Source organism: Carassius carassius, chromosome 33 (assembly GCF_963082965.1).
Source record: "Carassius carassius chromosome 33, fCarCar2.1, whole genome shotgun sequence".
NCBI lineage: Eukaryota > Metazoa > Chordata > Actinopteri > Cypriniformes > Cyprinidae > Carassius > Carassius carassius.
The window spans coordinates 3,661,751-3,678,162 of record NC_081787.1 but is presented as its reverse complement, the minus strand read 5'-3'; the positions used below and the strand labels follow the sequence as shown (position 1 = coordinate 3,678,162).

Sequence of the window (16,412 nt, the reverse complement as noted above, 5' to 3'; positions counted from 1 at the left end):
TTTTTGACAATCGCGATGACATATTTATTCGCTAGAGCTGATGTTCATCAACCGGATAGACTGTACCGCACATAATATAATTGTTTTAAACTGGTTAACTAATTCTTACAGTCAAACATTTGTCTTAATCTGACTTTGGAGTGACCTAAAGTGGCTAACGTTAGCTGAGTGGCTAACGTTGCTAGATTGATTTTAAAATCGATGTGCTAGTTCACAGATCGGACCGGTTTTGACATAAATAAAAGCTAGTTCAATTATTAAGTTACTCAATTATATTCAACATTACCTTACAGTAGACTAAAACCATGTAATCGACGTAACAAATCCGATAAATCCTTTTCCTCATCACTTGTTTATGCACTGCGTTATCAAACCGACTCATCGCTGTTGGCGACGTCTAGCTGTAACGTCACATGCTAGTCATGAAAAACGTAAACAAAGGAGTCTTCCTGCTCCTGTGAGACCGCACCCACCACAGGGAACGCCCACTTATCGGACTTCCTCCTCACTTAAATTTTAGAATTACTGAAGGGTTTTAAAAATTAAAATGTTTTAACGTGAGTGGAAAGAGGAACGGACAGAGTTCCGCTATCTCGAAAACTGATAGCAGCATGAGTGGGCTGACTTTGTGGGCGCGGTTTTGTAGGCGTGGTTTACAAAACAGTGGGCGTGGTTTGCAGTATTGCAGGAAGCAGACAAATCATGAAAAAACGCCCATTGTTTAACCGCGCTACACTGAAAACAGGAAACGGCGCTAAGTTCAATTTATCTGTCTCTCATCATCTTTATACCTGTGTTTCATTACATAAACCGACTTACGCGCAAATCAGCATTCTGGTTTAAATAACAAAATTATTGGTTACACATGTGGGCTACCCCTCTGTAAGCTAATTGATGAGCATATAATTTCATAACTTTATTGGTAACACTTTACAAAATGTATTTGTTATTTGTTATGTATCGCAGCAGTAACGTTAGATACAGATTCACAGGCTGTGAGTCAGAGGTGGTTTGTATCGTATGATATCATAGCTTCAGTAGGCGAGGTTCTTCTTCCTCTCTCTCTCTCTCTCTCTCTCTCTCTCTCTCTCTCTCTCTCTCTCTCTCACTCACTCTCTCTTTTCTTCACTTTACCGCACTGTGTTCTGTAGTTCTGCAGCCACGTCGCAGATAGAGACAGCATCGCCCTTACAAACCTCCTTCTCTTCAACTGCAGCCGTCCAACTGAACCAAAAAACAAGTTTATCTCCTCGTACAGTTCGTCAGACATTGTGCTCGCACATTTTTATTTTAAAAATAGTTACTCTTCACGGATAAGTTGAGAGTAGAGAGAGTACAGTCTCGTCTGTGGTCATGGTGAGTAGCTTGCTTGCTAACTTAAGTCTCAAACTTGCTAGATTAGTGTTTAAAAAGGATAAAACAGTTTCCTTTAGCCGTTCCTTTATCATCTGACCTCTCTGAAAGTGCGTTAGACAAACGTTTGTTTCAGTAATTGCTACTTAAGTTACTCTCTTAACCAGAGATGTAGGGAAAAAGAGATGATTATACAGTCTATCTATCTAGCTGCAGCTTAAATATACTCTTTGCATTTAATAATTGCTAATAACTTACATATACATTACATGTGTATAATATAATGTTTTGCATTATATTATTCCTATGCTATAGGAACCAGAGGATGTACATTTCAGGTCAGCAGAACATTTGATAGGTGAGGAAGAGAACGAGAAAGCAGCATTCGAGAGGAAGGAGGATGGGGAGGAGCACCGTAAATCAGGGAGAGCACCGCTGTCCCGCATCCCTACCTTTCAAAGTTCCGTGGGCCGCAAGCGAGTCACCGTCCAGACAGCTGAGTCATCACCGAAGACGGATGGATCTATCCGGCCAGGCCAGAAAGAGGAAGCTGGCTCTACAGAGGTTGGAAGAGTGAAAATGTTAGGATCTGGAGGTAGAGAAACAGGCCTGCCCATCCCATCAGCTCGTTTACACACAAGCCTCGCTGATGTTCTCCCTCAAGGTGATATCTCGGGTCACGCCTCCTCTGTTTTAGCTCCGAAGGTGAATGAAGGTCTTGATCAAACGCATGAGATTACAGAAGACTCTGATCAGGTTGATATGTCACTGAAACGACCCCCACTCAGGAATATCTATGAGACCTCTGATCTTGTCTTAGAGCCTGTTTCTGAATTTGAAACCGCGAGCGGAGAAATCATCCCAGAAGATGAGCAGGATGCCGTCGTAGAGGATCTGAGCTCATGCCCTTCTGTTGATCAGCGTGAAGCATCTGATCAAGCTTGTGAAGAAGATACTTTGAGGGAGGACTTTGAAAAAGGAGGTGTATCCCAGTCACACTGGACAGGAGAAAATAGCATAACAGCGAATGATGTAGAATGTGTGGAACGTGTTCCAGATGAGGATGATGGATCCATACTTAGTGGTAAAGATGAAACTGCTAAGATCCAGGAACCTCCAGAAAGTAAAAAAGGCTTTAAAAAAACACCACAGGGAAGCCAAACTGCAGATACTTCACTCCCAAAACACACCAAGACCAAACCGTGTACAGCCTCCAAGGTGAGATGGATCATATTTCGTAACATGCGATGTACAAAATTAATGGTGTTTGCTAAAGTAAGAATACTATTGTTCATAATAAGGGTTAGAGATTTCAACAAACCTCTAATCCTAATTATTAAACTTCATCCAGTACTGTTTGTGCTACCTAAAACATGCTTGTTGAGGAGAGTCGTGTTATTACATTTCTAAGTCAACAGACATGCAATTTTCTCCTAGTGGATAATACAGTGGTTTACATTGAAAAAAGGAGTCAAACTGCAAAAAAAAAAAAAAAAATAGTTTCTTAAGTTTGTTTTCCAGTACAAATATCTAAGATGCATTTAACTGAGAAACAAAATGAAATACGATAGTTACGTAAATTTTTCTTACCCCGTCACACCCCAGGTATTTATCTTGGATTATGCATAAACTTCCATAATTTAATAATTTTTTCTGAAGTTAAGAGTTAATATCATAATATCATTTTGCTCCTCAAGTAAATGTTAAGATGTGTTTACAAGGCATTAATAATAAGGAAGAAAAAAAAATATTGCAGTACAACCCAGATATACAGACCAGAATGTCTTTCTCTGATTTGATTCTCGGATCTTTTTGATTTGCATACGTAAACAAATTTCTGAGACTAGTTGCCTTGACAAGCATTTGTTTCGCCATGAAAACACGACAGAATTTCAGCAGAGGTTATGTGACATTAAACAGCCACAAGTCATATATACATATATATTGTTTGAAAGATGTTTGCATAAGCAAACAGTAAGTCTGTTTGTTTTAATTCAATATCACCAATTTTCTATTGTTTTAGCAGGCAAAAGGAAGGAGCTTTTCCCTTTTCTGTCTCCTGCCCACCATTCTCCTCCTTTTGGGTGGATTTGCATCGCACGTCTGGCAGTATGGAGTCCCTAAATCTGTGTCACACCTGATGTCACAACTGGAGCTGCACTGGTTGGAAAGTTTCTGGATGCCTCAAGAGACATGCATATCTGACTGCAAGTGAGGAAACAGGTCCCTTTCATATTTTTAAGTCTTTAAATGGTGAGTTTGAGATGTTAATGTGTTACTAAACGCTCCCTAATCAGGCTTACTCTTGTTGAGAGTGTCCCTGAGGGCCTCCGCTTCCCTTCCGGCTCGCCACACCTGCCGAGCATTTCAGACACTTGGATTAATCTGCTAAACAAAGCAAACCGCTCTGTCCACATTGGTGCTTTCTATTTCACTCTACGTGATTCAGACCTAGGCCTTACAGAGCCCTCGTCAGTTCTGGTATGTTCTGTTGTGGACATTTCACTGTGTTGAATAATGTTCTCTGAAGTCTTTAAAACATTTGTTAAACATTGCATATGATGTGATTGGAAAATACCGATTCTGATTATATGAGAAGGCAGTTCATAAATATCCTTTCTATAGGGCAAAAAAGTGTTCGAACGACTAAAGAAGCTGGAACCAAATGGAGTGAAGTTGAAGATTGCTGTAAACGCCCCTCAGTCATACATTGCAGACACAGACGAACTGGTGGCAACAGGTACAACAGCGTGCCTATTGCACATTTGCATGTAGCATGTGAAAACGTATACACTGAGAATAGTGAACGGTTTGGAATGGATGTTTTATACTTTAGTTTTCTTGCTTTGTGCTTTCTATCAGGGGCTGAGGTCAGGGGAGTTGACCTGCAAGGCATCACTGGAGGCATTTTGCACACCAAACTATGGGTTGTGGATAAGAAACACATGTATTTAGGCAGCGCAAACATGGATTGGCGTTCCCTTACCCAGGTACATCCAAATCTAGTGACACTGTGCAGCATTATCTGACTGCACGAAAGGTTTCTGGTGTGACATGCAAATATGCATGCTCAATGTGCATGCAGGTCTTGATTTTATTATTTCATTTATATATTCATTGATTTAATTTTAAGTATTTTTTTTTATTATTATCCAGTGCAATTTTTTAGTTTGTAATATTGCAATGGCTATTAATAATCAGTCCTTAAAAATATATATGCATAAAGTATAGAAGTATAATCAATGTTTCTAATAGGTGAAAGAGGTTGGCGTGTCTGTGGAAGACTGCAGCTGTCTGGCACAGGACGCCTCACGGATATTTGACATGTACTGGGACATTGGAGCTCAGAAGAATGGATCTCTACCTCCTTTCTGGCCGGGCCGTTTCTCCGCCCTCTCCAGTTCTAAGTACCCATTAGCTGTTAAATTCAACGGTGTCCCTGCACGTGTCTATTTGTCTGTGAGTTGTGTTTCCCTCACAAGTTGACTTCAATTGCATGGGCTGGTTTTTGTTTAATTATATAATCATTTTATTCAATCTTTTCACATTTCCACTTATTCTCTGGCCTTGTTTGCTGACTGATTGTCATTTATTCCATGTGTCTATTTTTCATTCAACATATTGTTGTCCTTTTCTCATATTCGTCCCTAAGAACAATTGTGCTTTTTAATGATTACATTGAATGGTCAGTTTATGTTCGTCATTTGACACCTGCATTTTAGCGTGTGCAGAAATGTGTTCTTAATATCACATGAGGGTTTTTGACTTGTTCTTGTAGAGTTCTCCTCCTCCTTTATCATCACATGGCCGTTCTGACGATCTCTCAAGCATCCTGTCAGTAATCGCTGATGCTGAGCGGTTCATCTATGTGTCTGTGATGGATTACCTTCCCATGTCACAGTTCGCGGAGCCCATTCGGTAATCTTTACCAATTGATAATTATTGCTTATTGTAGTTTATTACAGTTATTGTAGGATTATTATAGTTAACTAAAATAAAACCATGAAAAAGTTACTTAACTAAAATAAAATATTATATTTTTATATTATTTTGTTTTAGTTTGTTGCAAAAGCAGAATTTTTTTTCTTGATGTACTAACTAAAACTAAAATTGAATCAAAAATTACTAAAAAGAAAACAGACGTTTAGAAAATGGACAAAAACACACAACAAGGTGAAAAAAATTGACTGAAATTAAAATAAGAATGGAAAACAAAAATAAAAACTAATTCAAAATATATTTAAAAAGTAAAATAGTATCTCATTTGTACTAAAATAACACAGTGGTGTAATATTTGCATGTACATGTTGTTTTATAGCTTACCTAGTTTACATAGCATGTGAAAGATAACTAAAACTAAAAAGGAATACGAATTATTAAGACATTTAAAAAAATAAAAACTATTGTAGTATCTCAATAATACAAAAAAAAAACACTGGACGTAATTTTGAAAATTGAATACATTTGCATGCACATAGTTAATAAAGCATGTAAAAGATTATTGTGATGTTTTCCATGATTTTCAGTGTCTTATGTCATGTAGGTTTTGGCCTGTCATCGACTCGGCCCTCCGGGAGGCAGCTTGTATGAGAGGTGTCGAGGTGAAGCTGCTGGTCAGTTGTTGGAGTCATTCTCCTGGTGCCATGTTTGTTTTCCTCCAGTCTTTATCGGTCCTCAACAACCCCCCTCTGAGCTGCAACATTCATGCTGTACGTTTCTGTGTTCTCTGTACATCTTCTGAATGACTTTTTTTTTTATCCAGCTGTCTAAAATGTTTTATTTATTTCAACAGAAAGTTTTTGAGGTGCCCTCGACCCGAGAGCAGCAGAGGATCCCGTTTGCACGTGTCAACCATGCCAAGTACATGGTGACTGATCGAGTTGTTTACATTGGTGTGTTCGCTGTTTCCTCTCGACATTTCACAGCATGATCTCACTTGCATGCTTTTTCAAAATCCAGCAACCTGACTGACGGCAGGTTTGGTGATGCATCATAAAAACCCTGCCAACAGAAACAGCCAATGTTTACATTTACAAATGAATTGCTGTGAATATGAGTTTTGGAATCAAGTGAATATCAGTTTTATAATCCAACTATGATGATTGATTTGTTATATTGTGTTTTATAGGAACTTCCAACTGGTCTGAGAATTACTTCACCCAGACGGCAGGGGTTGGGCTTGTCGTGAATCAGACAGGTTCTGCAGTAGGGCAGGGCCAGCAAACCATTCAGAGCCAGATGCAAGATGTTTTCCAGAGGGATTGGCATTCAGAATACGCTCAAAACCTCACTGATGTTCACGCGGAGCACTGCAGCGGAAAAAAGCTTACATAATAAACCACGCTCTTTATTTGTTGCTATGCACTATGATTCAACAAAACAAAACAACAGAAACCAAAAACCCATCCATGTGGCATTCCTGCCTACTGATAACTTATTTATGATCTATGTATTTGCCAGAAGGATGCTGTGCATTTTTAATGTTCGTTATAAATGCGGCATATATTAATTCTTTTTTTTTTTAAGTGCATTTATTGTATATTTGCATTATGTGACATTTGCCAGAATAAGGACAAGATCCTTGAGCAAGCACTGATTTTTTATGTTGAACTGGTTAAACATGCATGTAAATGAAATATTGTTGTAATAGGTGCCTTGGCTGTAATGACAGTAAAATTTGTCTTCAAATTAAACTGCCTTTTCAGTAAGAAAATGCTTGTGCTCTGATGTTATTCATATTTCATTTAGATTTTTCAAAGGTACTTTATATTCTGTGTGTGTGTGTGTGTGTGTGTGTGAGAGAGAGAGTGTGTGTGTATGTATATATATATATATATATATATATATATATATATATATATATTTAAAATATTTTATCCACAAGATACAAATACAAGTATTGTATATTCTACAAGTAGTAGAAATATTACACATACACACACACACACACATATATATATATATATATAATATATATATTTAAAATGTTTTATCCACAAGATACAAATACAAGTATTGTATATTCTACAAGTAGTAGAAATATTACACATACACACACACACACATATGTATATATATATATATACATTAATTATTGCAATAATAGTATTTAGTACCAAAAGACTCAAAATATTCAATAAATTTTATTGAACTAAAATATACAATAATTATTTTGCTTAAAAATAGTTAAGCTCTATGGTCAAATTAAGCAATAGGCCTACCTGAGGGTTAAGAAAACCGGAATAAATGTCATCGACGTAATAATGTTTGCATAATATGCTGTAATATTTACCAAAAAAAAATGCTTTAAATGCATGAATAATGAAGCTGTTGTCTATCCTGCTTAAACCCATTCAACTATTGTGCGCTGGTTTGTTTACATGTGAGATCAAAGCTGGTCGCAACCACTGATCTATGACTACAGAACTCAACAGCTCTGTTTTTCAATAATGGCTCTGGCTTTAACTGAAGCCCTACTTGTACATTTTACGATTTACGCCACATTATGTGCGCCAAACGGTATTTATTATTATTATTATTATTTAGTATTAAAACTTACAAAATTTGAAAGCTGATACTTGTTCAGTTTTACTGATAATTTAAAAAGTTAATGTTGGACTCCAAAACAAGATAATTTAAAATTCCTTCCAAATATGAGTATAATAAACAGTATTTTATTAATTAGCAAATGATGAATTAACATGAAAAAAATAGAAAACGTTGTCTTAAAACAAAGTGAGCCCCTTACTTAAATTAACCATGGTTTTATTAATTAATTATTATTATTTTTTTTTTTTGGCCGACTGATTTGTATATGGTTTGTGTGGCAAAACTATGGTTAACATACTACAAGTACTACAAATAAAGGTTTTATTTATTTTTTTATTATTATTATTATTTTTTTTTTTTGTAGTAGTAGGATGTAGTAGTAGTAGTAGTAGTAATACAGTCGTGGTTAATTTTCGTAAAAGGTTCATAACTCACAAATATGGTGCTAATAAGTCTCAGATATGCTGTCTAGGCAGGCAGCGCACTAGGTTTTGAAACACAGCCCGCGTCTCCTCGCAGGAAGTGAAGGAAGGAGGAAGGAAGACGTTAAAAATGGCACGAGAAAGAAGCCCAGCTCTATGGCTTCTCCCTCAAACAAGTGTAACTCATAAAATCCCGGTGTGCCACAGAATACTACTACTTTTATGGCTACTCCACTTTTCCTCCGTCTACTCCGATATAACGGACGGGAACGCGGAGCACTTAAAGCGGGAGCACTCGCTGATCAAGCCCTATCAGGGTGAGTGTCTCCTTCAGCCCTGCTCAGACACGAGCACGAGTTACATTAGGATGTTACTTTGTAATGTAATGCTTCATGTCTTTTATTGGGAACGTGTAATACAGGATATAATAGACTACACTCGAGTCTTTACAGTGACAAATCAGTGTAAACAAAACTAGTTAGCCTTTATTTGAACAGGTGAGGACAGTTTGCTTTTATAGGGCAGGTTGGAAAGAAATCAGCCTTCCCAGGGAGAGCATGCAAACTGTCAGTTTAGTATTTAATAAAAAATTAAATATTGGCTAGTTAAGACTTTGACGACCCTTTTGTTTCATTTAACGTTAATTGGGTACAAATATCTGAACAAAAGCTGAAAATGTACATTATTGCATTATCAGGCACACATTTACTCCACAGTTTGTGCTAAACCTGATGATCTCGTTCTCCAGCATTATGTGAGGAAGACCTAAAGAGTATCTTATGGCAAAAAGTCACATAGCAGTGTTACAGATACAAAATATTTTGTATTGGTTTTATATCATAAATAATTTATTCAATACTAATACTTTGAATGTTTTTTCCAGATGCACTGTAATAAAAAAAAAATCTAATTTCATTTACTTTAAAAACTGAGCTTACTGTAAAAATGCTGACAGTGTTTCCAGTATTGCAGGATGCCTGTATATTAAAACTAAAACGATATACAGACACATGACACTAAAATAACGCATTGAATATTAATTGTGTGTATATAAGCTTCACATCACTCTCAACTTACCAATACACTATAAAACATTTTTTGCAGAAATGACTTATCATTGTGTCTTGCGTCAGGTGTTGGAACGAGTCCATCGAGTCAGTGGGACTTTTGGGGAAGCACTTTAGTAACCAGCCAGTATGTGCGTCTGACTCCGGATGAGAGGAGCAAACAGGGCTCCATCTGGAATACAGTGGTGAGTAAAGCTGAACTGAAAATCTTAAACTAAATAATGCAAAACTAAAGTTGAGTAATGTTCATTTCCCCCTCTCTGCAGCCCTGCCATCTGAAGGATTGGGAGATGCATGTGCAATTTAAAATTCATGGATCAGGAAAGAATCTCCTCCATGGAGATGGTTTTGCCATTTGGTACACGAAAGACAGGCTACATACTGGTAAATCTGTGAAGAAAAACTGAAGGTTTAGATCCCGTTCAAAGCACTTTCTCGATCATTTCATGAATTGTGATGCAATGAGTTATAATGCTGTCTAGTACTGTTTGTGTGTGTAGTCCAGTGTCCAGTGTCTTTCTTCCCTGCAGTTGATTGTGTCATGCTTTCATTTAGGCCCAGTATTTGGAAACCAAGACCATTTTGTAGGCCTGGCTATTTTTGTGGATACCTTCCGTAATGATCTGCAAGGAATGGATGTAAGTGCGCCGTACTCACGGGTCCTTCTTTCTCTGCAGGCACCGTGTTTGGCAGTAGTGCCAACTTCCAAGGGTTGGCCATTTTTATAGACACATACCCTAACGATGAGGCTCCGGATGTGAGTTGAGAGATGTTAAATGTTTGTGTGTTTGTACCTTCATCTGAATGAAAGCTTTGCTTTGTCATTGTCAGATAAACCTGAGATTAGATACGAAGATATCCATTTCCAGAAAATCTAGTATTTATGAGAATTCTGGATTTTTGGCTTGTTTGTTCAGCTTCCGGTCATCGCTCTTATCCTTGCGTGGAAACTGCTTTAAAAGGGATAGTTTGAATATGATTATATGCATTCTGATGTCAAACTGAGAAATAATCCTAGGAGTAGAAAACAATATCTTTTATTTGAACTATCCCCTCCCTTTATTATTTTTGATTTCCAAGCATTACAAGCAATGCTTTCTTTGTTTTGCCTGCGTTATATGGTTCTTGTCATTTCCCTGCCCTCATCATTATTTGTGAGTGAAGCATTTCATAAAAAGTACATGCAGTGCTTATTGTTTTGATTTTAGTAGAGTGCAGTGACCTTTTATGAATTAAGATCATTCTGTTTCACACAAGCTGATTCAGGAACAGTTGGATAAGGGTACAAAATACCATCCTTTAGTAATTTACATCAATTTTTTCTGTCACAAATATAGGCAGAAGTCAATGTGATGAATTTGATTCATATTCTTTGGTCCTCTAGCGCTCGTTTCCCTATATTTCTGCGATGGTGAATAACGGCTCCTTGCCGTACGATCACGGGAAAGACGGTCGCTCCACTGAATTGGGAGGCTGCTCTGTGGAAATCAGGAACAAAGATCATGACACATACCTGGCCATTCGATACTCCAAAGGCAGACTCACGGTAAGATACTCTGTAAATGCAAATACAATGAGTTTTTGAAAGTCTAAAAAACATATTTCTTTTTACAATTTCAAATAACTGTTTTCCATTTTAATATATTTTTAAAGGTAATTTATTTCTGTGATGGAAAAGCTGAATTTTTAGCAACCATTACTCCAGTCTTCAGTGTCACATTATTATTCTAATATGATTTGGTGCTCAAAAAACATATCGGTAACACGTTACAATAAGCTGGACTGTACTGTTTTTAACGTAAATAGACTTTATATCACCAGAATGTATTTTAGAAAATAATTTAGATTATTTTTGTGTAGTATTAACCTTAAATGTCTTGTTGTTGTTTTGTATTTATTGTATGACTATTTTTGCAATGAAGATAGCTAGTGAAAGGATGTTCAGCTCAACTTCTCGCGTGTTGGATGAGAAAAGAAACAGACTAAACTGTGACAAAACTGAAATGATTTTTAGTTTTTATTTTTTTTTGTAAAGTAGAACTTGCATACAAGTTTGAAAAACAGAAGTAAACGTCAGTTCTGTATAGGATGATTATTTTTTATTTTACCTTAAAATGACATAGACTCATCTACTGTAGCACACTGAAAAAAAAGTGTTTCATTCATCCAGTTAACATATTAGTAAACATATTAGGGTAATGATTCACATCTATATTTTTTTTTAACTTGAGCCAATAGTTTTTTATTTTTCATTGGCTCAAGTAAAAAAAATATAGATGTGAATCATTACCCAAATTTTTTTTTTAATTGGACGAATGAAATACTTTGCATCTTTGTTTTATTCACACCAACATTATGTTATTTTAACATTTTGGAATAATGTATTTATATAGCATACTTTTATTTAGTCTCACTGGTAAATACCTTTTTTTATTTAAAACCTATTTAAAAATTTAAAAACTAAAACAAATACTGAATGCTGTTTAAGAAACATCTTATTGAATGTGTGTTGATTGTGTTGTTTGGATTTGTACAATTATGCAGTTGTTGCCTTTTAATTCCACATGGTTACAGTTAATCTTTTCATTTAAGGTCAGTTCTATGTAGTTTCAACCCAATTCAAAAACAAAAGCTAAGTGCTGATGTCTGTACCATCTATGTTTGTATTGAATGTAGGCTAATTACTGTGCAGTTACTGCCGTTAATTTCAGATGGTTACGGTTATTGTTTTCAATAGCCAAAAGCCAGTTTGGCCTATTAAATACCAAATAAACATCTTGTTTATGCATACTACTTTCTTGTTTGTTGCTTAAAGAAAAAAAATCAGAAATCCGTATCAGAATCTGCAAGTTTGCTTGTAAAAAAATCGGTATCGGCCATGAAAAATCATGATCGGTGCTTCCCTTTCTCCTGACATGGTGTTAAAACAATTAAAGACTGAATGAATAAAAACTTCACCTTTAAAATAGTTCTCATGACCTAACAAAAATATTTTTAAAAGCATTTATTAATCCTATTTGATGAAGAACAACATTAATGGAAAGATTATTTGAAATCGAAATCTTTTGTAACATAGATATCTTTACTATCATTTTTGATCAATTTAATTTATACTTGAACTGTATATTGTTTTATACTAGTGATTACTGACCGTTTCATTTTGGCGCTGGAGCAGTGATGACCATTTTTGTGGATGCTTTGAGTTCCTCATGACACGAGTCATTTTGTATAGAAGAAGTGTGCCACAGCTATGTTGTGTTTCCACAGATTATGATAGATGTGGATGACAGGAACGATTGGAAAGAGTGCATTGATTTTGGAGGCGTCCGTCTCCCTACAGGATACTATTTTGGTGCTTCTGCGGCCACAGGAGATCTTTCCGGTAAGTGCTACTAATAAATCTGCCCTAGATGTCCACAATAGTCCTCTGGCCAGACCTCACTCATACTGTTTGCTCTGTGCAGATAACCACGACATCATCTCTATGAAGATGTACCAGCTGATGGTGGAGCACTCTCCTGAGGAGGACAGCCAGGACTGGACGAAGATCGAGCCGAGTGTCAGTCTCCTCAAGTCGCCGAAAGGTAACACAGCTGACGTTAGAGACCTATTCAAACTGTTAGCAGGAGGGTTTTTCATTCACATGCTTTTCATGTTCACATCTTCTCCCACAAAACAGATAATATCGATGACCCGACAGGAAATTTCCGGAGCACGCCCCTCACTGGCTGGAAGGTGTTTCTGCTTCTGCTGTGCGCTCTGCTGGGAATCGTGGTTTGTGGCGTTGTTGGTGCCGTGGTCTTTCAGAAGCGTCAAGAGAGGAACAAGAGGTTCTACTAAACAACAAGGATTTCAAAGAACTCTGGAGATTGTAGGCGAAAGAAAAATGCATTAATGTGAATTTTGAACGGCTGTGTACATGTGGATGTTACTGAACTGCTCGACTGGAAGGAATGCTGCTTTGAGTCTAAAGAATGGGATTTGTGACTTCAATTAAACGTTTTTTAAGTAGATCTTTCTGATTTGAAGTACACATACTACTACAGTAGTACATTTTCAGTTTTGTGTGTACACTTTATACACTTGATTTAGCTTCATTCTCTAAATCCCTGGTGGTTTTATTTTTGTATTGTTTTAACCCTTTATCTGTGTTTCTTTTCCATCCACGCATTGTTTCGTTTTGCTCTGGAGTGCTGATGAAACTGTATGATTTACTCTAGAGGATTTTTAATGGACTGATAAAAGGTATCCTCTGAAATTGATCAAATCAATGTTAATATTTGAAGTTATTGCCCTTCTCTCTACAGGATAATGTTTGTGCCTTGTTTTTTAAACCATTGGAGTTTTGAAAATATTGAACCATCGGTTATTTTATTACTGCGGGGTAACGAGTTCAGCTTTTTTTTTTTTTTCTTTTTTTTTTTTCTTTGTTGATGTTTTGCGCGTCTGTTTGAAATTATCGCGATGCACTAATTAACAGCTGTTTCTGAAAGACGTTCACGTTTAAATGGGCAGAGACTATAAAAGTGTTTTTGGTGAGAAAATAAAGCAGTTATAACAGTCGACTTGTTAAATATAAGTTTTCATTGTTTTAATTTTTTGTAGTTTTAACCTTTTTTTTTATTTTAAAATTTTTTTGCACTTATGACCCAATTTACTCATATTAAACCACTAGTGTTCAAAAATAATTAATTCATGGACCAAAATAATTATTTGTCCTGCAAAATATTTTAGTGTTATAAAGTGTCACCAACAAGGTTTTTGGACAACATGTCGATATTAGTGACAGGTACAAATTCGAGTAGTCTTCGAATACACATTGTGAAGCAGCATCAAGATGTATGTCTGTCTCAAGAAACTTCAGTTTCATCCCAAAATATACTTTTGTGAGTAAAAATAATTTGAAACTATTTAAACATCTTGTTAAAAAAAATCTTTAGCTGTAAAAAAAACATGGACTATGTTGACTGTATATGGAATATTAAATGAGCATCTTCTCACATCTTAAACCGTCACTACTCAAATAACACATTAATACAAATATGTATTTAATTATTAATTTCATTTTAAGTACTTAAGGAATTACACATGAATAATAAATAAATTTGTTGCATGTCGTTAATGTTTGAATTTAACTAAATATAGCTTGAAAACATACAAGCATATAGTAATAAGAGTTACCGAAACAAAAAAAAGTGTGTCGAGCAGTGAATAATTTTTCACTTTTTGTCAACATTATTAGTCTTTATTATTAAAACCATCAAAGGCATCTGCATGTCTAACATGCAACATTCACATTAATGAACAAATCTTTTTTTTGACATCAGACAAAACAAAAACATTTCCACTATTTATTATCTCTCGATCCGTTTTGCACAAGGGATAGGTATATGTACAGTGTTGACTAATCACCAGGTAAACTGAAGAATCACCCCTTTCTTCTTTCTGTCCTATATTAGTGGTGATTAGATTCACAGTTTTCGACTTCGCAGGACTTGTCATTGATGTGCTCCATCGTGTCTTTTTTTCATGACAGAGAGTTCCATGTAAGAGCCATATTGTTGTCTTCTAGGCTCTTAATAAAGCTCTCTGTACATGCTAGAGTCAACCGACTGATGCCAAGCAAGCTACCTGAGCTGCTCATGACTGTCTTAAAATAATTTTCACAGTATTTGCCAAACCGTTTCCCCCATGATTGCTCAATGGATTCAGTCCGGTCTATTACTTGCCTGTCAAGAGATCTGCTTTCATTTTGCCTTGACAGGACCTTAATAATCATGTTTTGGCGTTTGCCCCACATGATTAACATCGGTTTTGTCCATGAGCTCTGCACATTCAGAGCCACGAAGGCATTTTCTGCATTGTGGTGGTGTTCAAAAGTCACAAAACCATAGCCATGAGACCATCTCTGCACACTTTAACAGAGCAGATGGGTCCGAATGGCTGGAATATTGTATATAAACTGACTGTTTTGATGGTTTTAACGACTTAAACACTGGTTAAATCAACATCTGGTTCAACATGTAGTGTCCTGTTATGCAAGAATTAAAGTGGAAGTTGGCAAATAAAAGAACATAAAATTAAAATCACAAATGATTCAGAGAAATAAACTGACTGCTTGTGGACTTATTTCCAAGCATTTGCAAGATGATGCATGGTGAATTTTGAATTTTAATACAGTAAATATAGTGCCAGTTTGTATTGTAATGTTTATATTTGGATGTCTAGTCACTGATATGTACATGTCTGAGATATTTCCTGCAAAATTACACACATTTCGAAATAAATTTTGTGTGAAGCAATTATCAATGTGCTCACACGTCAACAATGTAGCCTATATCGGTTTTCCTGCCTGAAAATGTGAATTTTAAATTTAGCTTAATTTGATATAATAGTCTTTTTTTTCAGTCAACAAAATGTTTAAAAACTTTTTGAAAATATAGATTTTTATCACTTTCTTCATCCAGCCTAATGAAAATACTTATCTTTTACAGTTTTACTTCCTGACTGACAGTCGAAAAATGCGACTTCACAGTAAAATAGGAAAATTAAATAAATCAAATGAATTCTTAAACTCTTTGTGGCGCGTACGTCACACATACGTCTGCTAGATGTCTGCTAAAGATCTGGAAAGCATGGCCAGTTTTACATACGCTACATTCTAATTTGACGTCTGATAGGAAACGTCATATGGAGGTATCACAAATGAGCAAACACCACAGTGGCAAACACTCTAAAAAAACACGTCTTGCAGACTCATAGGCCTATTTTGGGCTAATCCCTATAAACTTAAATCGTAATGTATCAAACCGTAACAGAGTTCATCGTTCAATAACACACTGTAAACGTTTTATGAAGAATGTGAGCTCAAAGATAATGCGCATTTTTGTCGCCACTTGCTTGTGTAACGATGTAAACGGGGCCATGATGAACTAAAATCCTATTCAAAATTTCAAAAGATTCGATTCACTCAGTTAAAAACTACACTGACCACGAGCAACCGCGGGAACACAGTTTCCGC

The 16,412-nt window shown here is 36.1% G+C and overlaps 2 protein-coding genes across 4 annotated transcripts; both read left to right on the top strand.

Annotated features, from left to right (window-relative positions):
* The first annotated feature begins 723 nt into the window (after window positions 1-723).
* LOC132113528 (5'-3' exonuclease PLD3-like) lies at window positions 724-7,066 on the top strand. 2 transcript variants are annotated; one of them, XM_059521328.1, is made up of 11 exons: window positions 724-1,356; window positions 1,669-2,571; window positions 3,377-3,564; window positions 3,651-3,834; window positions 3,979-4,093; window positions 4,216-4,343; window positions 4,609-4,812; window positions 5,132-5,271; window positions 5,897-6,062; window positions 6,146-6,245; window positions 6,482-7,066. In XM_059521328.1, exons 1-11 carry the CDS (start codon window positions 1,354-1,356, stop codon window positions 6,685-6,687), a joined length of 2,337 nt encoding a protein of 778 aa, XP_059377311.1. In that variant the 5' UTR covers window positions 724-1,353; the 3' UTR covers window positions 6,688-7,066. The 2 variants fall into 2 exon arrangements, with proteins under 2 accessions (XP_059377311.1, XP_059377312.1); XM_059521329.1 differs by having other exon boundaries at window positions 725-1,356; window positions 3,380-3,564.
* Window positions 7,067-8,394: 1,328 nt separating this feature from the next.
* LOC132113527 (vesicular integral-membrane protein VIP36-like) lies at window positions 8,395-13,954 on the top strand. Of its 2 annotated transcripts, none has more exons than XM_059521327.1 (8): window positions 8,395-8,641; window positions 9,458-9,576; window positions 9,658-9,775; window positions 10,069-10,148; window positions 10,776-10,937; window positions 12,659-12,773; window positions 12,856-12,975; window positions 13,071-13,954. In XM_059521327.1, the coding sequence occupies exons 1-8, from the start codon at window positions 8,455-8,457 to the stop codon at window positions 13,229-13,231; spliced, it is 1,062 nt and encodes a 353-aa protein (XP_059377310.1). In that variant the 5' UTR covers window positions 8,395-8,454; the 3' UTR covers window positions 13,232-13,954. The 2 variants fall into 2 exon arrangements, with proteins under 2 accessions (XP_059377310.1, XP_059377309.1); XM_059521326.1 differs by lacking the exon at window positions 10,069-10,148 and adding an exon at window positions 9,947-10,029 and having other exon boundaries at window positions 8,397-8,641.
* Window positions 13,955-16,412: the final 2,458 nt, after the last annotated feature.

Coding starts and splice junctions, on each gene's coding strand:
- LOC132113528 (XM_059521328.1), top strand. Junction 3,835..3,978: donor CAGAGCCCTCGTCAGTTCTG/GTATGTTCTGTT, acceptor TCCTTTCTATAG/GGCAAAAAAGTGTTCGAACG. Junction 6,063..6,145: donor TGAGCTGCAACATTCATGCT/GTACGTTTCTGT, acceptor TTATTTCAACAG/AAAGTTTTTGAGGTGCCCTC.
- LOC132113527 (XM_059521326.1), top strand. CDS start 8,455: ATGGCACGAGAAAGAAGCCCAGCTCTATGGCTTCTCCCTCAAACAAGT. Junction 9,776..9,946: donor GAAAGACAGGCTACATACTG/GTAAATCTGTGA, acceptor GCTTTCATTTAG/GCCCAGTATTTGGAAACCAA. Junction 10,938..12,658: donor ACTCCAAAGGCAGACTCACG/GTAAGATACTCT, acceptor GTGTTTCCACAG/ATTATGATAGATGTGGATGA.